Source organism: Jaculus jaculus, chromosome 11 (genome assembly GCF_020740685.1).
Source record: "Jaculus jaculus isolate mJacJac1 chromosome 11, mJacJac1.mat.Y.cur, whole genome shotgun sequence".
Taxonomy (NCBI): Eukaryota; Metazoa; Chordata; class Mammalia; order Rodentia; family Dipodidae; genus Jaculus; species Jaculus jaculus.
Genome location: NC_059112.1, coordinates 60,195,569 through 60,221,992, shown reverse-complemented (window position 1 = coordinate 60,221,992; position 26,424 = coordinate 60,195,569). Strand labels below are relative to the sequence as shown.

Sequence of the window (26,424 nt, the reverse complement as noted above, 5' to 3'; positions counted from 1 at the left end):
GAGCTTTGGCAGTGCACCCACAGGCATACATGTGAACATGTGCGCACACACACTGAGAATGCACTGCAGACTAGAAGAGTCTTAAACAAGCATGCACTTCCAGAGCCCTGCTCTTTTGGTCTTGGAGCTTTTATTACAAAGGGCAGGGAGGAGTTCTGGAAAGGGGTATACCTATCTTTTGGAGGTTGCAGGCAATTGACTTTCTTTGTTGGCTGGAAGGGGTTTGTATGACCTTGGGACTGTCCAGGGCCGTCTGGGTGGCAGCTTCTCTTGGTTGCCGGGTCCCAGGGTTAACGGCTGTGGCTCACAGTCACTCATGCCTGGCCCTGTCTTCCTGCCTCAAAGCTACAAAGACAGAGGGCAACCATGCCCAGCTGAGCCCCTGTGTGCTTGTTCTAGAGCCCAGGGACCGCTTACAGGCAGTGTGAGTGGGTGGGTGTCAGGGTGCGGGCCTGGAGGGCTCAGCAGGGCTGTACCACAGGCATGTGATCCTGGCAGCTCTCAGCCCCACTGCTGATGGTGGCAGAAATGAGAGCCAGGGAAGGTGCCTGTGAAGTTCGTAAACTGCCTAGAAAATGGGTCTGGGCTGTGATAGCGTCGGCAAAGGTAGGGTACCATGCCCACTCAGGAATCGGCAGCCCAGCCAGCCAGTAGTAGCCCCCTGCAAACAGGTTGGAGTAGGTCAGAGGAGATGCCTGTCATCACAGTGGTCCAGGGACTTGGAGGGGCTGCCGAAGCCCAGGAGGACCAGGATAGCCCCCTCTGCAAATGCCATTGTTAATGGTGTCAGACAAGAACCCGGGGCCCCTGGCCCCAGCATCAATGCTACATGGCCTGGAGAAGAGGTCCAAACATCTTTGAGCTTCTTGGCCAGCCCCAAAGGCTCCAGTGAGATAATGTACAGAGGCTCAGATCACAGAAGCCCCAGTTAGCTCTTCTCCATGACAGCAGACCCTCTCCAAATGTTGGAATTCAATGCATGACCAGGCTGGCTCTGAACTCAAGTGGGGAGTCTCAGGCAGGTCTCACTGACACACCTGGTTCTTGCTGCCAGCGCAGGTCTCCACCAGCTGAGCAGCCCACGGTACAAGTTCAACTTCATTGCTGACGTGGTGGAGAAGATCGCTCCAGCCGTGGTCCACATAGAGCTGTTCCTGAGGTGTGTGAGTTCCCCCCTTACCTGTGGCTTCCTGGTATTCCCAGCAGACACAACTTCTGGCTGCTGGACCGCAAACTAGACTTGATTCCAGCAGCCAGAGGTGTATCAACAAGTTCTGGGGGTCAGGGAGGCCATAGAAAACTGAGGGATCTGGGGGAGGGGCGGGCAAAAGTTAATCTTGGAGAGGACAACTAGGAGTCAGATCCACGGGACCATCCCACTTCAACCAAGGTGCCAAAGCACCAGGACCAGAGTGACAGGAGCAGGATGAGGAGGGGATAACATGAAATGAGGGTCCATGGGTAGATGAGAAGGGGAGGAAGGAAGGAGGAGCAGGCAGAAGGGAAAGCATGTCCATTTCTGGGAGAGGAGACTGTGAGGCGCGTGCTGTGTGGGCCAGCCTCCTGGCAGGATCCCTCCTTGCAGACATGGGCGGAGTCTCCTTCCTTCCTCCTACATCCTGGTATCATGTCCAGAGATGTCTGACCCAGACTAGGAGGCCTTGGCCCCTAGACATACTAGCCAATTGTCCTGTCACTCACATCTGGTCCCGAAGTGCCCCCAACCTGACAGCACCCTCAAAGTTTGCTTTTTTGTCACGACAGGAATACTAGGAGCTCAGAATCCTAGCCCCCACCCACCTTGCCCACAACCCTGAGTAGAGGGAGCTGCAGAGGTGGTGGAGTCAGACAGGAGCCCACCCGGCCTGTCTTGATAGGGATCGGGAAGCTGGTGACAAGGACATGTTAGCTGCCTCCAGTGTGGGCTGCCTTGTCACCACCTCTCCCTCTGTAACCTTCCTGGGTGACAGAGCTTTGAAGGTACAGGAATGAACAGTTCTCTTCCAGTGCCCCAGTTCTCTTCCAGTGCCCAGTGTGAGTTCTGTGCCCAGTGTGTTTCTCCAAAGTGGCCCTGGAGCACCATCTTCCTGGAGGAGACAGCCAGATGCTGGGTGGGGGTGTCCCCATGGAGCCCTTTGGTCTGCCAGCCCCCCCCCCCAGCATGATTGGCACCTCAAGGTCCCTCCTGTTCCTTTTCTTATTGTACTTTCCCATGATAAGCCCCAGGAGGTGACTCTGCAGTCCCCACTATCTAGACTAGAAGCAGAGGGTTGAAGATGCCCCCAAGGCCAGTGGCTGCTGAGGGTTCTTTAGCCCCAGAGCAAAGCCATCCCTCTGCCACATGCTGACCCCTTGCTGCTCCTCCATGTGGCCCCAGACACTGAGGTGTATCATTGAGGAAATTATAGCTGGGCAAGCTAAGTGGCCATCAGGTGTTCTGGTGACTGGAAGGCCACAGTGTCTGTCTCTGGAGGGCATAGGGCATCAGCCCAGAGCTGGCTAATCATGGGATAGGTGGCTGGGGTAGTGGTGACACCTTGGCCTTTGAGGCCAGGACCTGAGTGGGTGGGCAAGGCCAACATGAGTCAGCACAGAACCTCCCTGCTATGACTCCTCACCTAGAGTCTAGGCACGGACAAGGAGGCCACAGGGGTGCTCCCTCGGGCCCTTTCTGTAGCCCCACCAGTGTAAGGGGCAGCAGGCACTGTAGGCTTCTCGGGAAGATATGGAGGGAAGCCAGCCACAGACATGAGTAGACAGACTCCATGGTCAACAGGTAGGGAGCTGAGCATCCGGGCTGCCTGGTGTAAACCTCAGCCTTGTCCCCTTCTGAGTATCTGGGCCATATCAGTTCCCCTCCTCCAGAGTGGAGACTTGAAAGTTACATACTCAAGTAGTTTCTTAGGGATATAGTCATAGAGCCCCTGACACTAAACAACTTAACTAGCGTGTGTCACCTCCCTGCTTTGAAGGCTGAAGTCCAATGTAGGTATTGGCAGGGCAGCACTCCTAAGCCCCAGGCTTCCCTCTTAACTTCACTACTTCTAGACTCTTCCATTCCTTCATAAGTTTCCTCTCCTGCATGGTGACAGTTCCCTAAAGGCCTGTTCCCTGCCCCTATCTCTGCTTAGTAGCCTTGGGGCCTATGTGCTTCCTTTCTGCCACACAGAGATGCCTCACCCTGGAGAAGGTCCCACACTGCAGCCGGCCTTCTACCCTTCTATTCTGAGGTGAGGGTCGTGGGTTCTGTGCAGACAACCCATTACCCAGATGAGAAGACTGAGGCTCAAAAAGCCTTCCCAAGGGCAGACGGGTCATGGGCGGAGCTGGACCAGAGGTCAGAATTCTAGTCTGTCTGGCTCCAAGTACTTGCTGTTGGGCAGCTGATGCCTGCTGCAGGCTGGCACAAGCTGACAGGTGACTTGCCTCACTGCAAAATAGCAGGTCAGAAAGAGGACTGTCTCGTCCTTATGACCATGAACTTAGCTTCAGTGATGGCCGCAGCCACACCTTGTGAGTGGCAGTCTAGATTCATACCCAGTGTCTGGGGATGAGGGCTTCAGTCTGTGTTCAGGGCTCTGGTCCCCGCATCTCACTGCACTCCCCAGCCTGAGGCCCCACCCTGAATGCCTCCGTGTTCACTGCTGCAGACACCCTCTGTTTGGCCGCAACGTGCCGCTGTCCAGTGGCTCGGGCTTCATCATGTCGGAGGCCGGCCTGATCGTCACCAACGCCCACGTGGTCTCCAGCTCTAGCTCCACCACAGGCAGGCAGCAGCTCAAGGTGCAGCTGCAGAACGGGGATGCCTATGAGGCCACCATCAAGGACATTGACAAGAAGTCCGACATTGCTACTATCAAGATCCACCCCAAGGTAAGTGGACACTGCAGGCAGCGATGTGAGGGCCTTGGCCCGGCAAAACATCCGCTTCCCAGACCTCCTGGGGACAGTGAGGGAATATAGGCTCAGTGCCATGAGCCACCTCAAACCTGGAGCCCCGCCCTTGCCTGAGCCCAGCAGTAGGGCTGAGCAGGAGTGCCACATTGGCCAGACCTTGTGGCCACAGTGAAGACAGCTCCCTGACCACATTATTGTCACTCTTGGACCCCCTTCTGAGGATGAAGCTGTCCCTGTGGGGTGACAGCCCAGGCGGGGACCACTTAAGACAGAGCCCTCACTCCTCACCTGTACCTCCTTCCACGGAGCCATGGGGACCGCCATGACCTTGAGCAGCTGCTTCTGGAAGCCTGCTAGCACAGTCCTTGGAGAAAGACCCAAATTACCTAGACTCCCACAAGGGAAACTGAGGCTCGGGGAGGTTAGGAGGTTGGGTGTCTTTGGAAGTGTCTTGGGGCCACCTTCCTCACATCAAAAGGTCATTTGCAAAGAAAGGAAAGGAGGGAGGGAGGGAAGGAAAGATCATTTGCCTTGAGCCAGAGACGGGCATGCAGCTTCCTCTAGGTGTCACAAGCCAACTTGGGTGGTTGGGTTGAGGACGGCCCCTGCTGGATGTAGATACACAGTGCCCTTGAAGACAGGTCTTTGCAGAGTCCCCTGCCAAGGTGGGAGGAACATGATGGGCTACCCTGGTAGGGGCCCTCCTGGATTCCAGCCCTTTGGTAGACTGAGGCTTAGCATACCACTTCCTTATTAGTAACAAGGAAACCGAGGCTGGATGGGCAGATTCAGGACGGAAGTGCACCAACTGTCTGTGAAGTGCCTGACAGGAGCTGTTCGGAGGCCGAAGAGCGGAGGTTTCTGTTACATTATGCAGCTCTGCTATGCCGTCTCTGTTGCTGGGCCAGGCCGTGTGATCTGCCATGCACAAGTGTTGGAGCTGCAGGGTGGCAACAAGTGCCTCAGACCCTCTTCAGCTTTCCCTGTGACAACAGCTCACATTATTGCTAGAAAGCCCCACAGGACCTGCCCTGCAGTGACTGGCAGAATGTGCCCTCACGCCCAGCCCTGTCATACCTGACCCTGGGAGCCTCTGAAACTCGAAGCTTGCACGTTGTAGCTTCCAAGTGCAGAGCCACCGACAAGGCTGCCCTCTGAGTTCCCGGGTCAGCTGTAGGGTGGCATAGTTGGACAGATAGGCTCTGCTGACTTCATGGGAAACAGAGCAGTTGCAATGCCCAATGTCCAGTGTGCTAGGGGTGGCAGAGTGTGGCATCACCCCTACTGGCCTCAGTTTCCTTGCGTATCTATATTAGGAGATTGGGTATCAAGAATTCCAAAACAGGGGCTCCCAAGGCCCTTGGCAAGGCTCTGAGCAGCTGCACATCCCTTCATCAAATGTATCCATTTGGGTCTAGCATGGAAGCCTGGTGGTGTCTGAAGCTTGTAGTAGATTTACAGAAGGACCTGTGAGCACTGAATCTGTGGGGCTCCAGGACTTGAGAGGAGGCCAGGCCTAGCTGGACACTCCCCATAATGACACTCATTCTCTGCCCAGCTGAGCCTTGGTTTTGTGGGCTCCAGCTCTGGGTCTTAGCCAGCTGCTGACCTGGTCTGTGTCCATGCTGGGACTTGTGCTGGCCTTACCTCACAGCTCTGTGAAGCTGCTTCTGCCTCTCTGGAGGCCAGCCTTCCAGGGATCCTCTCTTGGACCCTCTCTCCCTATACCCTCTCCTCTTCTCCCCAAGAAAAAGCTCCCCGTGTTGCTGCTGGGTCACTCAGCAGACCTGCGGCCTGGCGAGTTTGTGGTGGCCATTGGCAGTCCCTTCGCCCTGCAGAACACCGTGACAACAGGCATCGTCAGCACTGCCCAGCGGGATGGCAAGGAGCTGGGCCTTCGCGATTCAGACATGGACTACATCCAGACCGATGCCATCATCAACGTGAGTCTGCACCTCAGCTTCTCTGAAGTAGGGGCTGAGCGCGGAGGCTGTGGAGGTCAATTCTGGCAACTGGAGAAAGTGTTGGGACCCTCAGGGGCTCAGGGCATAGTTAATAAGCTGTTTCCTCTCTTGCAGTATGGGAACTCTGGGGGACCCCTGGTGAACCTGGTAAGTGCTCCCTAGGGTGGAGAGTCTGATTTTCTGGGGTTCTTTCTATGTAGAGGCACAGACTGGAGATGGGGACAGGCCCTGCAGTGTGGTCCTGGAAGCTACACGTTTAGTCACGAGTGTAGCTGCCTTGAAGGCCTTCAAGGATCTGAGCCCAAGGCATGTATTGTTCGATCCCTCAAAATAATGACAGATATCAAGAGGGAGGACTCTCCCGACAACAGCAGCCAGGCCAGGGCCATGTGCTCCTCATGACAGTGGGTAACTGTCGCCATCCTGGACCTTGCTATCTTCAGGAATACATGTAAGACCAGAGGGCGACCCAGTGTTCTTCTGTTTACAGACAGGACCCAGAGTCAGGCTCAGCCTCATCCTGACTGGGATTCTTCCAGAACAGAATAGGGTTTCAGTTCAGAACTGTGGACCCCAATTCATTGCAGATCACCTCAGGGAGCTCATCCTTGGGGTGCTCAGACCTGAATGAGACCATGGGCCATGTGAGCAGCCTGAGTTGGCTCCAGAGGGACTTCACCATTGTAGGCAACGCAGGGAGCTCTTCCCAGAGGTCAGGAGCATCTAGTGCAGACATGGAGATAGAGGAGTGGGTGGGAAAGGAAGTCTGAGGGAGGAGGCACAGCATGGGGGACATGGAGGCTGGAGTGGGCACTGTGGCTGCAGAAGCCCGGGTGGGAGAGGTCAGCAATGGGACAGCAGAGAGACAGGTACATGCCGCAGCTCCTTCCTCCCCTGCAAAGAGGCTTCGAGGCATCACTGCCGTGGGAGACGCTCATGTGGGCCAACTCTGGGCCAGGTCGGGAGGCCACAGGTGGTGGGGATGGGCAGACAATGGAGGGCAACGTAGCATCCCAGCCCGCTGGTCCTCTCACATCCTGAGCTTCAGGGGTTGGGAGAACAATGCCAGCTCATCTAAAACTGTCCCAGGCTCCAAAGGAGTCTTCTAGCAAGCTGGCCATGCTGTGTCTGTGCTGCCCTGAGTGGCCAGGGTTCAAGCTAGGCTGCAGGGATGGGTCCCAGTGGCCAGGATAACTACGCCTGAGTGGCACCGAACCCCATGGTTCTGGGCAGAGTAGGAGGCCAACTCGAAAGAGAGACTGAGGTTTGCTGCCCTTCTCCTACTTGTGGGCTCCCACTGCTAGAAGGAAGGCAGAGAAGGAATCTGGGTCCCTGACAGGTCTCACAGCCTCCCTCCCTCACAGTCAGAATGGAGCCTGGCCATCTCCTGTATACAGTGGGCTCTGCTTCCTCAGATGGGGGGGGGGCTGAGAGGGTGGGTGGGCAGCTCAATCCATCAGCCCCTGAAGCCCTCTCCACGAGCGGATCAAAGAAATCCCCAGTGTGTAGGTGGGGCACTAATAGCCAGGCTCTACCTCCGTAGAGGACACTGTGCACATCCCGCTTGGTGGTTTGCAGTTGGTTTCTGGCCCTCCCACATGACCCTCCTCTCTGATTGCCCTGCCCAGGACGGGGAGGTCATTGGCATCAACACGCTCAAGGTCACTGCAGGCATCTCCTTTGCCATCCCCTCGGACCGCATCATGCGTTTCCTCTCCGAGTTCCAAGATAAGCACAGCAAAGGTAAAGAGCTCCCCTGGAGGGGCCAGGAACGGCAGCGCCACCACACGTGAGGGCCTGCCTGCCCAGCTCCAGCCAGGACCCAGTGCAGGCGCCGCTGCCAGTGCCATGCTCACCCCACTGCTGGGCGGGCCCCTTCGCTCTCCCCAAACCAGGAGGCCCTAGGTCAGGCCAGCCTCGGCCTCTCGCAGCGTCCTACTCCGCGCCTCAGCTCATGGCCATATTTGCCCCTGCTCCTCCAGATGATTTCCTAAAGAATTCCCTAATCCAATCCCCAAACAATTCCCCAGGCTCCTCTTAGTCATTTCCTTCCTGCCACCCATACCTCCAAACCCTCATTCGACCATTTGTCTATCAACCCACCCTCCCGCCCACCCACCTAGCCCCTCCTTCCACCTGCCCATCTGTTTACTCACTCATCCAGCCACCCAGCAATCTAACTACTCATCTTTACATACATTTACCCACCCATTCATCCACCCACCCACCTGTTCATCCACCTGTCCATCCCATCCATCTATTCACCCACTTGTCTGTTAATCTGTCTACAGACCAATCCATCCACCTATCCACCCACTCATTCACCCTTGCATCCACTCACTCATCCACCATCCACTCACCCCTCCTCCCACCCATTTGTGTTTATCCACCTGCCCTCCCGTCTGTCCCCTCAGCCACCAGCACACCCACCCAGTTGTTCATGCATCCTCCCATTCTCCCACTCATCCATGTATCTATCTTCCTTCTAAACCATTTATCCATGCATCCATCCATGGATTCATCCATCAAATCATCAGTCTATTCCTTTCCTAGTCTGCCCTCCTTTCCTTCCTCTCACCTATTCCATTTTTCCTTCCATCCATCTTCCCATCCTTAAGCCACTGGTCATGCAGACAGCCTAGTAGAGTGTTCTCTGTTCCAAGGGAGCAGACCCCGAGACTCTCTGATCCTTGGAAGTCACTTTCTTGGCAGCCTCCAGCTCCTCACCCCCATCCAACTAGGTATTCTTGGTCCACCATGCCCCTCCTAGGTGGCCACCAGCATGCCTTTCGGGGAGGTTTTGGCAGAGCACAAGGTGGCTCACCAGGTGAGGGAATGCCAGCCTCTTTAGGTGAGAATCAGTCCAGATGAGGCTCCCACTTCTGAGCTCAGGCCCTTTCCTTGTGACTCCCATCTTCCCATCTCCAGCCCAGTGAGTTCCCCACTGCCATCAGTCTCGTAAGTCTCCTTCATGGTGACTTCGCCCTTGCCACCCACACCTTCACACTGGCCCTTGTCTCCTCTCAGGCCCCTCACCAGCACTTCACTGAGAGCAGGGCCTCCTGCTTGCCCCCGCCTCTCCGACTCTGCCAGCCACGCACACGGACCCCAGTACAGCCGAGACTGGTGCCATGAGGCCTGGCCCCAGGAAGACGTGCCATTGAGGACCCTGGTTCTGTTCCCTGTGTGACAACGATTGAGAGCAGGCAGAGCTTTCCCAAGAAGCTGGGCTGCCTTCTCTTGATGTGTTCGGACCATCCCCCTCTCTGGCCCTTTCCCTCTTGGCTGCTAAGAAGCTCAAACCAAGAGCCAGAGCTCCTCCTCTTCAGCCTTGGTAGCCTTTGCCCTTTTTGAAATGACCAAGCCTTTCCAATTTGTAGCAGACAGCTTCAGGTTCACTGAGATGAACTAGACCAGGCACAGCTATGGAGGACAGGATATTTATTGAAGCTTACAGATCCAGGGGAAGTTCCATTATAGCAGAAGAAACTGGCCTGCCTTCACAGGACCAAGCAGAGAGAGAGAAGTACAAGCCAAAAAACACAGCACATTTCAGGAACTCCAGCTAGGCACACTTTGCATATCTTTAGATTGAAATCTGAAAACCCACCACACCTTAAGAGCACCCAGTGACATTGCCTCCAGCAGGTGGCTAAGATGAAAACTACAAACCAACAACTGAATATATGGGGGCCACCTGTTCTATTCAAACCACCACACAGTTTAACTAGCCTCTGCTCATGGGTGCCTTTGACTTTGCCCTCCTCACCCCCCAAATCAGCAGAGCTGTACCTATGCAGAGTAGGCTATGGAGTGACCGCTGTAGTAGAAAGCAGATGGTGGCTTCCTGTCCACTCTCCCTCCCCTCTCTCGGACAAGACCTCACCAGGGTGGGCCTGGGTCTGGTCCTGTGTTGTACAAGGACCGTCCCTGTTGATGTTGGCCTCGCTTAGGCCCTGGGACACACTCATCCCTGTCCCTAGAGCCAAGTCATTTCTCAAGGATGGTACCCACCACTGAAGGGCCGGTGAGTCTATCACTTTTAAAGTCCAAAAGTTAGTGCTTTTCCTGCATCTGGATTTTTTTTTTTTTTTTTTAGGTAGGGCCTCACTCTAGTCCAAGCTGACCTGGAACTCACCAAGTAGTCTCAGGATGGCCTCGAACTCATGGCAATCCACCTACCTCTGCCTCCCAAGTGCTGGGATTAAAGGCGTGCGCCACCATGCCCGACTTTGCTTTTCCTATTTGTAATAAAAACAAATTATACAAACTCAGTTAAATTCTTTAACATGATCATTTTATTAAATCAAGGAGACATTAAATATATTTCTTGTTCTCATCCAAGGGTTGGGTGCAGAGGCCTCTGGGGACTTTCAGGGTCCCACGTGCCTCGCACAGTGCTGCTCCAGTAGAGCCTCTCACACATATATTGCCTATTGCAGCCTCTTGAGTCACAGGTTCCTTCTGGGGAATCCATACCAGATGGGGTCCTAGATGAGGAGGTGGATGAAAGGGGGGCACAGCTACTCATCCACAGAAACAGGCTGGAGCTGGAGAGCCCAGGCTGAGTCCTGAAGCCAGTGGCAGAGCACTGGTCCTCTTGTTTCTGTCTGGGTCCTTCTTCAAGGGAAAGCAGTATTGGGACCCTGACACCTGAAGCCACTCTGTCCTCTCTAGACCTGGAGGCCTGATCCAGCCTCAGCACCTTCTCCACACAGCAACTGTCTGAATGCCCTGACTGATGCACATTGCCCTGCCCTGTCCTAGCTTGTACGTAGTGAGGTAGACCACCCTGAGGCGATGTGATGCCTAACAGCAAAGCCTGGGCAGGAGGCAGAGGGATGGGTGACCACTCTGAAGAGTAACATGTGCCAGACACCCAGGAAAGGAGAGGCTGGCTCAGGAGATTGCAAAGTGCCCACGTCCACCAATGTATGTGTAGGGTGGCCATTGAGATATTCAAAGCAGAGGGCTTCCATGGCCTCAGGGTGGGTATTGTGGGGCCACAAGAAGGTTTGAGAGTAGGAATAATGGTAATAGAATTTCACTGGCTGCCTTCGAGGGCCATCAGCCAAAGGGAGGTATGCAGTCCCTGGAACACAGCTGTTTTTTTATGCTTCTGTCAGAATCTGAAGCCGGGTGTGGTGGTGCACACCTTTAATCCCAGCACTCAGGAGGCAGAAGTAGGAGGATCACCATGAGTTCGAGGCCACCCTGAGACTACATAGTTAATTCCAGATCAGCCTGGGCTAGAGTGAGACCCTACCTTGGAAAAGAGAAAAAAAAAAAAAAAAAAACGAATCTGTGTGAAGGTTGGGATAGTGGGATTTGCAGAAAGGCAAGAGGTGGCATGGTAGCCAGGAAAGGCCTGAAGTACAGCCAGAAGCTGAGAAGCCATTTCCTGAGCTGGGGTCTCAGAAGCCGATCAAGAGCAGTCCCTCCTGGTGGTGATGCTGGGCAGGGATTGCAGATAGGTAGGGGACAGCACTGCCAGGTTGTAGCTCCAGCCCCTCCTAGCCTGGGCTTCCCGCAGGCTTAGGGCTCCACCTTTACAAAGCCAGAGGCTTATTTATTGCTCTGGGCTCAGACCACCAACCCCCCAGCAGCTAGAGTTACAGCTTCCAGCTTTGGGTGCTGGGACCCTCTGTTCCTCAGCCTCAGTGCTTCTCTCTCTTTCTCTCCTCTCTCTCCTCTCTCCTCTACTCTCCCTCCCTCCCTCCCTCCTAGAGACCGGCAATCTGAATGCCCACCTTCAACTCTGCAAAGTCTGATCTTGTGGTATCAGCTTCATCAGCCATCCTTCTTAGTTTCTTGCAGAGTCTACCCTAGGTTTATCTCTGACAGTCTTTGCTTTGGGTAGTCTTTAGCTCTTGGGGCCTTTTTGGAACTTGTAGCCACCTCTTGATGTTACAGCTAACTCTGAGTGTTGGGTACTTAACTTTTCTCTCCCAGTGACTAGAATTCTTCAGCTGCCTCCTCACTGTGGCTGCCTGCACTGGGAACACTGGGTTTTGTCTTAGTGTGACCACTTAGGCCCACTGTAGCTAGGATGAAAACCACAAGTAAGCCAAACACCACGAAGGATAACGTTCCAGGAAAGCCTGGAAAGACAGAAAATCAGCCTCCTTGCATGACTAAAAAGGAAGCATGCCATATTTGTGTTCAAATAATCACAGGCTTCATTTAAGGACCAATCATGAGCATGGCCTCTTTTCTGTTCATCACGAGCTACTAGCTGACTTACTTGGACCTTGTTGAAGACTGCTGCTACCAGGTCCTTGAAGTAGCTGTGGGCAGGGTTGTCTGGAGGTCAGAGGCGTTCTCAGGCGGGACAGCAGTATCTGGAGCAAGGCCTCCTCCCGCCTTCAGCAGCGGCTGTGGCCACAGTGGCCCCTGCAGCGAGAGTGGAGTTTCCCCAGAAGAATGGAGTGGCAAAGTGGCCAGGCTGGCTAAGGCAGACAAGAAGGGAAACAGAGGAAGGGGTCTGTCAGTCATCGTGTGAGAAACTGAATGGCCCATTCCTAAAAGCTTAACCTGTTTTTGTTTTGTTTTGCTTTGTTTTGGGGACTTTGGTTTCTTCAAGGTAGGGTCTCACTCTAGCCCAAGTGACCTGGAAATCACTATGTGGTCTCAGGCTGGCCTCAAACTCACAGTGATCCTCCGACCTTTGCCTCCCGAGTGCTGGGATTAAAGGCATGCACCACCAGGCTTGGCAAGTTTGGCCTATTTAAAGAAGAAAAATGGGGGCTGGAGAGATTGCTTAATGGTTAAGGCACTTGCCTGAAAAGCCAAAGGACACAGGTTCAATTCCCCAGGACCCACGTAAGCCAGATGCACAAGGTGGCACATGTGTCTGAGTTCGTTTGCAGTGGCTAGAGGCATTGGCACACCCATTTTCTTTCTCTCTCTCTCTCTCTCTGCCTCTTTCTCTCTCTCAAATAAGTAAATAAAATATTTTAAAAAGGAAGAAAAATGAGAGCCAGGCATGGTGGTGCAACCTTTAATGCCAGCAGTCAGGAGGTAGAGGGAGGCAGATCATTGTGAGTTTGAGGCCAGCCTGAAGTACACAGTGAATTCCAGGTCGAGACCCTTGCAAAAAAAAAAAAAAAAAAAGAGGAGGAAGAGGAGGAGAAAAACATTAAAACACAGAATTGATATTCCCAACAGTGTTTCCTGGTGCTTACTAACACCTGCCAGATACCCTTAGAAAGAGTCCCTCTCTATGATCTGTCTCAGGATGAGCCTTCACGCATGGGAAACCCTGGCATGGAGCCCTTGACTTTGTTTTGAAGGATGTAAGTAGGTAAAATTCACACAACACAGCTAACCACGTAGCAAGCATGGTTCAATGGCACTTATTGTAGCCACCAACAATTCTCTAGTTATAAAATATTCTCTGGTTCTGAAAGGTTCTTGGATCCTTAGGTCAGCTGGGAACTTAAAGTAATGCCTATCCCCTGCTTGTCACTGTTCTGCTGTACATTAACATGAGGACCCTTAGGGGCAAAATGGGTGCAAGTTTAGAAAGGAACAATGTCAAGAGCCCCTCCCCCTTCTCTCAGCCTCCTTCCTGCTTGGTGACACACCTTCAGAGATGGTTTTCCCCTACAGGTAGGGATCAGAGGGTTGATTCCACTGGCCTTAGGAATTCAACCAAGCCACTCCTCTCTGTACCTGTTCCAGGAGTGTCCCTAGAGGATTGGCCTCTGCAGGATGGGGGTGGCATTCTGATACGTGGTAGATAGTAGGGGTCTCCTACTCGGGGGCACCCCTGTCCTCAGAGGTAACCCCAGGCTGTACCTCTACCAGGAAGATGCCCTTCATGTGAAAGGAATGGGGTGGGATGAGGCTCCAATCCCCACAAATGTGGGAAACAGAACACTGTACTTTTTTTTGAACCAGGGTCTCACTTTAGCCCAAGCTGATCTGGACCTCACTTTGAAGACAAGCTAGCCTTGAACTCACAGCCTCCTGAGTGCTGGGATTAAAGGTGTGTGCCACATTGGTCTGAAGAGATGGCTCAATGGTTAAAGGTGCTCCTTTGCAAAGCCTTCCAGCCTGGGTTCAATTCCCCAGTCTACATAAAGCCAAGTGAACAAAGTGGTGCATGCATTCAGAGTTCATTTGTAGCAGCAAGAGACTTTGAGATACCTATCTCAGCTCTCTTTTACTTTCCCTGCAAATAAATAAATAAATAAATAAATAAATAAATAAATAAATAAATAAAAAGCCTTGAGCTTTTTATACATGGCCATGGGATATGAACCAGACTGACCCTCAGCCAGATCCCAGAAAGGGCTTCATCTCCCAACCCAGACTAGATATATGGTACACGTGCTTGTGTGACATCACATGGGTGTGAGGAGGCCACTCCACCCCCAGGCCTTCTGACAGGACACCTGCTCTTGCACCTCACCTGCTATGTCCTCAATTAAAGATGGCCCTGTCTTCCCTGAGTTCCCACACCTTGTGGCACCTATTTGCAAGTCCTTATGCCCTTCCTTCTATACATATCCACACCGGATCCACTATCACATCAGTGTCCATCAGTACTGGCCACCAGTGCACTGACTCACCTGGGGTTATGTCTCTCCGCTGTTTCAGACCCTCCTGAGTGCTGGGATTAAAGGTGTGTGCCACATTGGTCTGAAGAAATGGCTCAATGGTGAAAGGTGCTCCTTTGCAAAGCCTTCCAGCCTGGGTTCAATTCCCCAGTCTACATAAAGCCAAGTGCACAAAGTGCACTTCCAGCTTGGTGACACATGCTTGATGCTTGGTGACAAAGCCAGCGTGGCCTCAGAATTAAAGCTTAGCTTGTCTTGAGAGCCCTCCATGTTCAGGCAATCCTCCTTCCCCTATAGCATAGTTGCCACTCAATTGTGTTTAAATATTTTGACTATTAAAATTTTGTTTGTGTCCTTATTAGTAAGGGTTTGCTTATCATATTTATATATTTACATTACTGCAGGTTCTTTTTATTGACACCTTCCATAATTGTAAACAATATCCCATGGTAATTCCCTCCCTCCCCCCACTTTCCCCTTTGAAACTCCATTCTCCATCATATCTCCTCCCCCTCTTATTTTGATGTCATGAGCTATTCTTCCTATTATGAGGGTCTTGTGTAGGTAGTGTCAGGCACTGTGAGGTCATGGATATCCAGGCCATTTTGTGTCTGGGGGAGCACATTGTAAGGAGTTCTACCCTTCCTTTGGCTCTTACATTCTTTCTGCCACCTCTTCCGCAATGGACCCTGAGCCATGGAAGGTGTGATTGAGATATTTCAGTGCTGAGCACTCCTCTGTCACTTCTTCTCAGCACCATGGTGCCTTCTGAGTTATCCCAAGTTCAGTGCCACCTGAAAAGAGAAACTTCTCTAACCAAAAGTGAGAAGAGCATTAATACATGGGTATGAGCATTAAGAGTAGTGCTTACTGGGAAGTTTGGTGAGCATAGTATATACTTTTAGCCAGATAGCAGCAGATGTTACACCCCTAGGGCTCATGACTAGCCCTGTCGTACGTTTTCAGTACCAGGGATGTATTCCCTCCCATGGAGCAGGCCTCCAGTCAAATTAGAGGGTGGTTGATTTCCCCCATAACAGACATGCCACTATTGCACCCACTGGCTCATTAGGCCTGGCTGACAAAATATAAGGCTTGATTTCTCTCTCTCCCATTGAACTGCATGCAGTGTGGCTTTTCCCAGCTTTCTGTCAGCTGGTCTACATGGAGGAGGTTATCAGCTCACCTCTAGCAGGGTTTCTCAGTGGCCTTGCAGCCCAAGTATGTGAAGTCTTCAGCAATAGGGTCTTACCATCTACTCCTGGTGGGAAACCAAGGGCCTCATCAATGGCCTGTAATGTCTGGGGGGCTTCAGGGACCTCCATGGCCAACAACTCACTGGAAGGAATCTCATCGCTGTCACTGAAAATTTTCTAGTAACAACCTGTGGCTCCTATATGTTCCATTATTCAAAAAAGTAGGTTTCCATATGAGTTATTTACATCCTCTTAGATTTTGATTTTTGCAGGTCCTTTATACATTCTAGATCTGAGAAGATAAGTGGATCACAGTATTTTCTGCTGAGCTGTGTTCTATCTTACTATTCTCTTAGAAAGACATTTTGTAAATGTTAGTGAAGTCTACTCATTTTGGTCACAGATCAGACCTTTGATGCTGTTTCTAAGGAAGCTTGTAAACTCAAGGTCAGAAAGATGTTTGCTCATAGAATTTTTATTTTTTACAGTGTATTTTGAAAAAAAAAATTTTTTTTTTTGAGGTAGGGTCCCACTCTAGCCCAGGCTGACCTGGAATTCACTATGTAGTGTCAGAGTGGCCTCTAGCTCACAGTGATCTTCCTACCTCAGCCTCCCAAATGCTGGTATTAAAACCTACACCTGACCATTTATAAATTTTTAAAGTAGTGGGAAGCATAGATCATCATGTGGGTTTGTCCTAGCACCATTTGTGAAGAGGCCTCTCCTTTCTCCATTGAAATGGTTTCCTAGTTTGTCAAAACATAGACTGACTCTCAGCTCTTCATGTTCTTCATCTTTATCCCAGTGTGATATTGTCTTTCTTTGAGGGGGGGGGCATGTGCATGTGTGTTGTACATGTATGTGTGGTGCTATATGTGTGGTATATGCCCATGTGTGTGCAGATGGACCCTGTGCACATGCATGCAGAGGCCAGAGAAGAACACTGGGCAGCCCCTCCATCACTGTGTGTTTCCTGAGAGACAGTCTCTCACTGATTCCAGATTTTGCTGTGCTTGGGATTCTCCAGTCTCCGTTTCCCATAGGATTGGAGTTACATGCATGTATGGCCATGCTCAGGTGTTTACACGGGTGCTGGGCAACCAACTTCAGGTCGGCTCAGGCCCTCATGCTTGAGTGGAAAGCCCTCTTAACCACTGAGCCATCTCGTAGGCTCCCAGGGTGACAGTGCCCTGCCTTCGTGACCTCACAGTGAGTCTTGATGTCAGGTGGCACAAGCCCTCTTGTTTTGTTCTTTCTCTTCTGTGTTGTCATCTTGGCTCTTCACATTCTTTGTGTTTTCAAATAAAGTCAAGAATCAGCTTTTCAGTTTTTGTAGGGGGGATGAAACGTGGGGTTGCACTACACCTGTAGAAAGTTTGGGAGAATTAGCATTTTGATAATATAGCAAATCCTCTGATCACTGATTACAGCCTCTCTCTAGGTTGTCCTTTGCTTTAACTCAATAGCAGTGATAGACTTTTTAGTATTCAGGTTGATTTCTGATGGCTTACCAGAATCTACAAATAAACTTGATTTGTAGATGTTAATCATAAGATACATTGCAACTTGATGATTCACTGTTTCTAGCAGTTTCTTGGTAGTTTCACTAGAGTTTCTATATATTTTTATTCTTTTTAAATATTTATTTGCAAGCAGAGAGAAAGAGAGGCAGAGAGGGAGAGAATGAGTGTGCCAAGGCCTCCAGCTGCTATAAATGCACTCTAGATGCATATGCCACTTTGTACACTGGCATTACATGGGTCTGGGGGCATCAAATTTGTGTCACTGGGCTTTGCAGGCAAGCGCCTTACCTGCTGAGCCACTTCTCCAGGCCTAGAATTTCTATACTGATGGCTATGCTGTCTGTGAATACAAATGGTCATGCTTCTTTGTTTACCATCTGAGTGTCTTCTCTCTTCTCTTCCTATTCCCTCTTTCTTCTTGCCTAAGTAAAGCTTCTAGTAAGAGTTGAACAACAATGCTGGGAGTGGACATCCTTGTCCAGCCTCTGTAGGGGCAAGCATTCAGTCTTTCACCATTAAGTATAATGTTAATTAAATTTATTTATTTATGTATTTATTTTTAAAGAGAGTGAGGTAGAGAGAGGAGAAATAGAGAATTGGTGCATCAGGGCCTCAGCCACTGCAATTGAACTCCAGATGCTTGCCCCACCCAGTGGGCATGTACCACCTTGTGTTTGCCTCACCTTTATGCATCTGGCTAACATGTGATCTGGAGAGTAGAACATAAGTCCATAGGCTTCACAGGCAAGCGCCTTAACCACTAAACCATCTCTTCAGCCCTAAAATATTTTAAAAATAAATTTTTATTTGTTATCTGTAATCATGCACAATCCTGAAAGTAAGAGTTATGTTAGATATATACACATTTAATATGCCCATGACTGTTAGAAGGTAAAAATATTCAAACAGATATTTAAAATTTTCAACTACTCCTGATGTATGTTTTGTGAGTTGCATAGTGCATGTCAAGTAAATAGTAAATTTAATACTAAAAGTAAAATCACAGCAAAAAAAATATTTTTGTTTGCAAGAGAGAAAATAAAGCATGGGTAATATAGAGCCTCTTGCTGGACTCCCATCATGCACCACTTCATGCATCTGACTATACATGGTTCTAGGGAATCAAATCTGGACCAGGCAGGCTTGCACACAAGTGCCTTTAACTGCTGATCCGTGGCCCAGCCCAGCTGACAGGTTTTTTTTAATTTTTTCATTCATGTCTTGTATCAAATTGATGCAGTTGCCTTTGGTTTTTGGTTTCCTGTAGGCATAAGGTGGGAGATTTGGTCCTGTGTTTGCCGTGCTTCTTCTGAGCTGATTGTGTGGCTTTTCTTCTCAGGAAGTCATTTCTTATTTTTTGTTTTGGTTTTTGAAGTGCTGAGATTGTATCCGGTCAGGGTTTCATGCACGCTAGGCAAGTGTTCTACCACTAAGCTTTTACTTGTTTTGAAACAATGTCTCACTAAGTTGCACAGGCTGGCCTTGGACTCACTCTGCCATCCAAGCACACCTTGAATTTGCAGTCCTCCAGTATCAGCCTCCCAAGTAGCTAGGATTACAGGCAATTTTTAGAACATTTTTATGGGCTGGGGAGATGGCCCAGCAGCTAAAGGTGCTTGGGTGGGTTCAATTCCCCAGTACTCACATAAAGTGGTCCATGAGCCTGGGTTTCATTTGCAGTGGCAAGAGGCCTTGGCGTGCCCATCCTCTCTCTCTCTCCTCATAAATACATACATAAATAAAATGTGTGCACCACAATACCCAGCTAGCTTGTTTAAATATTTATGTATGTAAGTGTGTATATCTGTTTATATAGACACATGTGGAGGTCAGGGTACAACCTCAAGGAGTCTGTGTTTTTCTTCCACCTTCTTTGAGACAGGCTCTCTTGCTGCAGCAAACAAATGGCAGTCTAGCTGGCCCTGCATGCTTCAGACTCTCCGGCTCCACCTCCCACTGTTGGGATCACAGACATCTGGTCCACTGTGCGTCCAGCTTTACATGGTTCTGGAGAATTGAACTCAGGCTGACAGGCTTTGCAAATAAGCACCTTTAACTGCTGAGCTATTTCCCCAGCCCCAGTGTTAAAGCTTTGAATGTTAAATCAATCATGCATCCCTGGAATAAATTTCATTTAGCCATGATATATTATCCTTCTTGTATGCTTGGACTGGATTTGCTGGGAATGTATGAAGAAGTTTCAGCAGTAATGGAAACTCTGACTGATCTAGTTGCTGGTTGGGTCAGGAGATACCAAACTGAGAGGCACTGGGTCATTTGCAGCACTCTGGATCATCTATAGAGCTGGGGCTGTTTCTTCCTTATTAAACAAGTGTAAGAATCTTGTAGAGACATCACCTGGGCCTGAGGTTTTTTTCTTTCCTAAGATTTTCTTTGTGATAAGAATTTTAACCACAAATAGAGGACTTTTGGGGCCATTTATTTCTTCTTGAGTGGCCACTAGTGTTCGGAAATTTCCAGGATCTGCCCATCTTATCCAAATGGTCATATATATGTACATGAAGTCATGGGAGCACACCTCAGCAACCTTGTAGATCTGAGGGTCTGCCGTGGAACCTCCTCTCTCATTTTTTTAAAAAATTCTATTGATTTATTTATGAGAGAGAAAGAAAGAATGGGCACACCAGGGCCTCTAGCCATTACATACAAACTCCAGACACATGTGCCCCCTTGTTCATCTGGCTTATGTGGGTCCTGGGGAATCGAACCTGAGTCCTTAGGCTTCACAGGCAGTGCCATAACTGCTAAGCCATTTCCCCAGTCCCCTCCTCTCCTTGACGTTGATAGTGCTGTGCTTTTCCTTGGGATCACACTGGCTAATCACTTATCAGTTTTATTCATCTCAAAGAATTGATCTTTGGTTTTCATTTATTTTCTATATTGTGTTTCTGCTTCTATTTCATTGATTTATACTCTTGATTTTGTCATTCCTTTGCTTGCTTTGGGCTCCATTCAGGCTGCTTTCTCTAATTCTAAGAGGGATGCTGAGGTATTGGTGCTGACATTGTCCTTCCTAACATGGGCATGTCAGTATTGTTACTTTCTCTGTAAGAACCTCTGCTGTGTTTTGAAGATTTTGATAGTTATATTTTCACTTATGAAGTTTAAAACACTTTCTAATTCCTCCCTTTGATTTCTGCTTAAAGTCTTAGTCTCTGAGTATTCGGGGATTTTCTAGAATCTTTTTTATTACTGATTTCTAGCTTAATTCCATTGTACTCAGACTTTTAATGAAATGAAACATTGTAAAGACATCAAGTCTTGCTCTGGGTTGGAACTCATTCCTGGGATGTCTACGTGCAGAGGGTGGAGCAGACGGGGTGGACCCCTCATCAAGCCGCCTGCCTATGACTTGTGCCCCCAGAACGAGTTAGCAGGTGATGTTGCTAGTTACAGAAAGGCAGGGAAGTACGAGCGCAGGTCCCAGCCAGGATCCCTGGTCCCTCAGCAGTGGAGCAGCGGTGAGGGGCTCAGCCGGGAACACGGGTGTGAGGGTCAGGGTTGGTGAAGAATGGGGCAGGCTGCAGCCACTTGGGGAGGACAGAGCAGAGCCCAGATCCTAAGAGGGATCAGGCGGAGAGGCAGCTCCAGGCTGGCCACAAGCAGGGCCGGTCTTGCTGTTTCTTGGTCCCGCGGGCAGTTTCTGTCCCCTGCAGGTGCCCATCCATGAAGGCAGCAACTGCACTGCAACCTTAACTGTTTCATTCCAGACTGGAAGAAGCGCTTCATAGGCCTTCGGATGCGGACCATCACACCAAGGTGAGCACTGGAGCGCAGCTCTGCGCCTGGGCCTCCTGGGGCCCCCCTCCACCCCCCGGCTGCTGGCAGGCACTACAAGGGACAGTGGGCCTGGGCCCTCCTCGGACACCTTCCCCATTCAGAGGGTCCAGTCCTTCTGCTTCATTACGATTCCACTCAGACACTCCCTCCTCTAGGAAGCTTTCTGGATTTGTTTCCCATGGCTGCCCCAAGTAAGTTATCAGAACTGGGTGGCTTAAACTGACCTAACAGTCTGGAGGGCAGAGGCAGAAATCAGGTATCCATGCATTCTCTCTGAGGCTCCAGTACACACCCTTCCTGTCTGCCCAGACTCCCCTGGCTGCAGGCACTCCTCAGCCAGCGTTCACTCATTCCTGCCCATTACTATCCACAGGGCCTCCTCTGCCCTGGGTCTGTGTCCAACCCCCCTCCTGCTTCTCTCACAAAACCACCAGTCACTGATGCAGACCCACCCCGATCCTGATGACTTCATTTCCAGCTCCCCAAGCAGATACATGGCAAAGATCTTATTTCCAAAAACAAGCTCATGTCCTGAGGTCCTGGGTGGTTGTGAGTTTGGATGGGAGGGGGCCATTCTGGTAGAAGGAGGGGCCTCCTCTCTGTACAGCCCTGTTTCCCTTCGTGCTGAAATGCCCCACTTGCATAGCCGGTCAGTGGCCTCCGCCCTGCTGACTTGACTATGTATTCCAGGGAGAGGGTTGTGTCCTACTCATCCCTTGGCTCTGCCCCCATGGAGGTCTGCAACAGGGCGGCTGCTGGAAAATATGGAATAAGCATGATAAGGAAGGAGGTGGGCTGGGCTGGAGAGATGGCTCAGTGGTTAAGAGCACTTCTTGCGCAAACATGGGGCCCTTAGACTGCGGAGTTCGGTTCTCAGAACCCATGTAAACAGCTGGGTGTGGGCCACACATGCTAACTCCAGTCCTGCTGGGGCTTGTGAAAAAGAAGCATCACTGAGAGACTCTGGCTGAGGGCAAAACAGGAAGAAGAGTGATGGAGGGGGACACCCACCATTCTTCTCTGGCCTCTGGGCATTCCTGGACACCACATCTACATACATGTGCATACATCACACACATATACATACACATACATACTTCACACACATACCTGTGCAAAAAAGGGTAGGCAAAGAGAGGGAAGAAAGGCAGGAGGGAGACAGGAAGGAGGAGAGCCCAGTCTAAGTGTTTGAAGAAGGCAGTCCCAGCTTTGCAAAGCTCTGGGAAGGAATGTTCAGGAATGCTCAGCTGGCCATACATCACGCCAGTTCCCGAATCAGCACTCAGCACTCTTCTTACTTGGACAGCTGTCAATCTAGGGACTAAGTCTGAAGACAATTTTCAATAAAGGCCAGTATCCCAATTTATCGTTGAGTCTTTTTTTTTTTTTCAAAGCAGTCTTGTGCAGCCTAGGCTGACCTGGAACTCACTCTGGCAGTACTAGGCTGGCCTCGGACTTAACAGTGATCCTCCTACTTCTGCCTTCCAAGTGCTTTTAAAGATATTTGCCACAATGTCCAGCTTTAAATCACTTTTTTTAAAAAAGTAAAAGAGATAGAGAGACGAGGGAGAAAGAGAGAGAGAGGTAAATCACTTTTCAAAATACTGATTTAGGGATGGAGGGATGGACTAGCAGTTAAGGCACTTGCCTGCAAAGCCAAATGACCCGAGTTCGATTCCCCAGGACCCACATAAGCCAGATACACAAGGTGATGCATGCATGTGGAGTTCATTTGCAGTGGCTGGAGGCCCTGGCATGCCCATTCTCTCCTCTCTTTCTCTCTCATTATTTGTGTATTTATTTATTTGACAGAGAGAGAGAGAGAGAGAGAGAGAGGAGGGAGAATGAGAATGGGTGCACACCAGGGCCTCTTGCCCCTGCAAACAAATTCTAGATGTATGCCCTACATAGTGCATTTGGCTTTATGTGGGTACTGGGGAATCACTCTTAGGTTGTCAGGCTTTGCAAACAGGCACTTTTAACCACTTATCCATCTCTCCAACCCTCCAATTTATCTTTAAATTGTGTTCTTTTTCTTTTCCCTCCACCTACCCCAATATCTGTCCATTCCATAAGTGACGCACTTACTATCTACTCATCTGTCCATCCATTGTCTTTTTTCTGCCCATTCCTCCATCCATCCCACCAGCAGTCCTCCATTAGCCATCCCTTTCTTCTTTCCTCCCCATACTTGTGGTCAGTCATGACCACTGGGCTGCTTTTGAGCAGCCTGTGCCTGACTAGCAGGGGCCTAGAGTGCTCAGAGGTGGACAGGGCATTGTGAGAGGCTACTTGTCTGGCGTGGGTGATGGTGGAAGGAGCAGTTGCATGCCAAACAGCTGTCTGGAGGCTGAGACAGGCTCACACATAACTGTCTTTCCAGTTTGGTGGATGAGCTGAAAGCCGCCAACCCAGACTTTCCAGCCGTCAGCAGTGGAATTTATGTGCAAGAGGTTGTTCCAAACTCACCTTCTCAGAGGTAGGTTCTGCCAATGGAGGCAAGAAGGATGATGGGAGGCCACTGGACATCATATGGGTAGTGTTGGGCTGGGCCTCCCCACTGACCTTAGCTGACCTTGAGCTTCCTACCAGAGAGTTTTGGAAGGAACAGGTGATGGAGTCTGGCACCTCTTCTATGCCATGGATGATATGTCCCTTAGAGCACTGGTCATTCATGCCCTTGGCCTAGAGGGATCATTCCTCTAAAAAGGGGAGACTAGCTGGGCATGGTGTTGCATGCCTTTAGTCCCAACATAGTGGAATTCCAGGTCAGCCTGGGCTAGAGCGAGACCCTACCTCAAAAAAAGAAAGGGGGCTGGAGAGATGGCTTAGCGGTTAAGCGCTTGCCTGTGAAGCCTAAGGACCCCGGTTCAAGGCTCGGTTCCCCAGGTCCCACGTTAGCCAGATGCACAAGGGGCGCACGCGTCTGGAGTTCGTTTGCAATGGCTGGAAGCCCTGGCGTGCCCATTCTCTCTCTCTCCCTCTATCTGTCTTTCTCTCTGTGTCCGTCGCTCTCAAACAAATAAATTAAAAAAATATTTAAAAAAAAAAGAAAGGAAGGAAGGAAGGAAGAAAAGAAAAAGCAGAGACTGAAGAGTCCCAGCCTGGGTTAAGAACCATCTCCAAACCCCCTGTCCCTAGCCAGAAGCTGACCTGAGCTTTTCTTGACCTGAGTTTTCTCTTCTATACTAAGAAAATGGTTCTGCCTACTCTTTCCACACCAGAGATTTTAACAAAGGACAAATGATATATAAATCCTTGTGTTCTTTGAAACCCTCAAGTGCTAGAGAAGCATTAAGTACAGGCTGGGTGTGGCGGCATCTCCTATCATGCCAGCACTCGGGAGCCGCTTAGCGAGTACAAGGCCAGCCTGGGTTACAAGAGAACCTGTCAGTGAAAAAGATGGGTTAAGGACTGGTTCTGGGAGCTGAGACGAGTTGTGTTCTAAGTGACTACACTGGGCACAGGTGGTCAGTGCCCCAGGAAGGACTTGGAACCAGCGCTGCCCCTCGGTGGTCTCCATGTCCCGCGTGCCACGGTGGGCTGCACGTCGCTAGCAGTTCTGCACTGTGATAAGTGCTAGTAGAGTCCTCCTGGGGGCCTGGGTTCTGCAGGGGTGAAAACAGACCTGCATGATCTTCTGCAAAGAGCAGTTTAAAACATCACCTGCCACCACATGCCAGTGCTTTTTTGTTGCTGCTGGTGGTGGTGGTGCTCAAAGAGCTTGGTGGGCGGGGCACCGTTCTTTCTGGTTGAGCTGCTGCTGTTGAGCCCACGTTTGCCTGACCTGAAGCTTGCGAGCTTGTGTGTAGTGAGGGCCCTTTCCCCATTGGCAGAGGCGGCATCCAAGATGGCGACATCATCGTTAAGGTCAACGGGCGGCCCCTGGCGGACTCAAGCGAGCTGCAAGAAGCGGTCCTAAATGAGTCTCCTCTCCTGCTGGAGGTTCGGAGGGGGAATGACGACCTCCTCTTCAGCATCGCACCCGAGGTGGTCATGTGAAGCAGCTGCCTCCCTCCTGCGCCAAGAGCCAGAACCTGCAGAAAGGGGGTTGCAGCCTCCTCAAGATCAGGACGAAGGACCACGTGTTCCTCAGTAGGACCAGCAAACTCCTCCTAGAGTTCAAGGGGAGAGCCAGTGACTGGGCCTGGTGATCTGGGTCTCAGGTCTCAGCCTTGACCCTTATCCAGGTCTAGAGGCGGGGACAGCTCGGGTCCCCTGGACCAGGTGCTCCTAATGCCACCCTCCACATTCTCTGGACCTGAGAACTTCCCTGAAAGTCCACCTCCCCCCAGCTTCTTGCTCCTATATCTGGCCATACCTCCTTCTGAAAGGCCCACCTGCTCCCTCCCCACCCACACAGCTTTCCTCCTTCAAGTCTCCTCCCCCACAAATGCCCGCTTCGTGCCCCAGTTTCTGTCTGCTGCAGCATGTAAAGACAGGGGCTGTCTGCCCTGCCCCTGGCATTCTTGGCGAGCAGGCCTTGCAGCTGAGACCTGGAAGAACTAGGGTGTAAGGGGCCTGGCCTGCAGTCGGTGCTGTGATGTCCCCAGTGCTGAGCTGAGCCGGCACTGACCCTGAAGTGCGCTGGCCCAAATAGACAGGAAGCAGGGCAGGAGCCAGGTCCCAGGTGCAGAGCCTGTGCCCCACCACGTGCTCCCAAAGGGTGGCAGAAGAGGGAGCTAGCTGATTCCTGATGGAGGTGCAAGGACTGAGCCACTTCACCTCCCACACAGCCCTGGGGCTGGACCAAGAAGCCAGCAGGATCCCATAGGCAGCTCCCTCACAGTTTTCAAGATGTGTTTGTGAGCTTATGCTGTAAAATTGCCCTGTGTTGCTTGTACTGTGTTTCTCTACTGTACAAAATTAAAGTTTACAAGCACGTGATGCTCAGCCAGGGAGGTGTTTACCCTGCACTGGGCAGGGTTTCCTCCCCGCCGGTCCAGGGATTACATCCAGCATCGCCTGAGGTAAGAGCTGGGTAAATGGCCTTTATGGGTTTACACAACAGCTGGGCATCAACAGCATGGGTGACACCGGACCTTAGGGCTATCTGGTACCATGGGGCAGCCTCAAGTCAGGCTGTTGGGGCAGGTTCTGGATTTCACTTCCAGCTCCCAGGTCTTAGGCATGAAGTGTCCTTGTCACACCGGACATGCTCCTTCCGTCAGATCAGGGACAGTACTGACACTGTTCACCTCTAGGTTGCTGAGCAGTTGGAAGGATACTGGGCTCCCAGGGAGCACCCAAGCTGCTCTGTGCACACCTGGACTCATAGCAGAGAGCTTGCTCTCCATCATTCACTGCACCTCACACAGCAAAACTGAAAGGGAAAACTGAAGCAGAAAGCCTTAAAAATCAAGCTGGGCAGAGGCACGGCTCACAGTTGCTGAAAGCAACAGAGTTTTACCCAGCAGGTGGATGGCCCAGTGTGGGGCATCAGGGCTGAAAAGAAAGGACCTCAGCCAGGATAGGTGAC

The 26,424-nt window shown here is 50.9% G+C and overlaps 1 protein-coding gene across 4 annotated transcripts in view; it reads left to right on the top strand.

Moving 5' to 3' along the window:
* Positions 1-25,832, top strand: part of Htra3 (HtrA serine peptidase 3) — a 34,717-nt gene extending 8,885 nt beyond the window's left edge. Inside the window, exons 2-9 of one of the 4 annotated variants that reach the window (XM_004655997.3) lie at positions 1,060-1,159; positions 3,651-3,873; positions 5,646-5,840; positions 5,976-6,008; positions 7,490-7,604; positions 20,876-20,924; positions 23,329-23,424; positions 24,782-25,832. In XM_004655997.3, the coding sequence (XP_004656054.1) occupies positions 1,060-1,159; positions 3,651-3,873; positions 5,646-5,840; positions 5,976-6,008; positions 7,490-7,604; positions 20,876-20,924; positions 23,329-23,424; positions 24,782-24,947 (977 nt within the window). In that variant the 3' untranslated portion in view covers positions 24,948-25,832. Of the gene's footprint in view, positions 1-1,059; positions 1,160-3,650; positions 3,874-5,645; positions 5,841-5,975; positions 6,009-7,489; positions 7,605-8,888; positions 9,279-9,960; positions 10,000-20,875; positions 20,925-23,328; positions 23,425-24,781 lie in introns of those variants that run through there. The other 3 variants (XM_045130248.1, XM_045130250.1, XM_045130249.1) reach the window with 3 other exon arrangements.
* Positions 25,833-26,424: the final 592 nt, after the last annotated feature.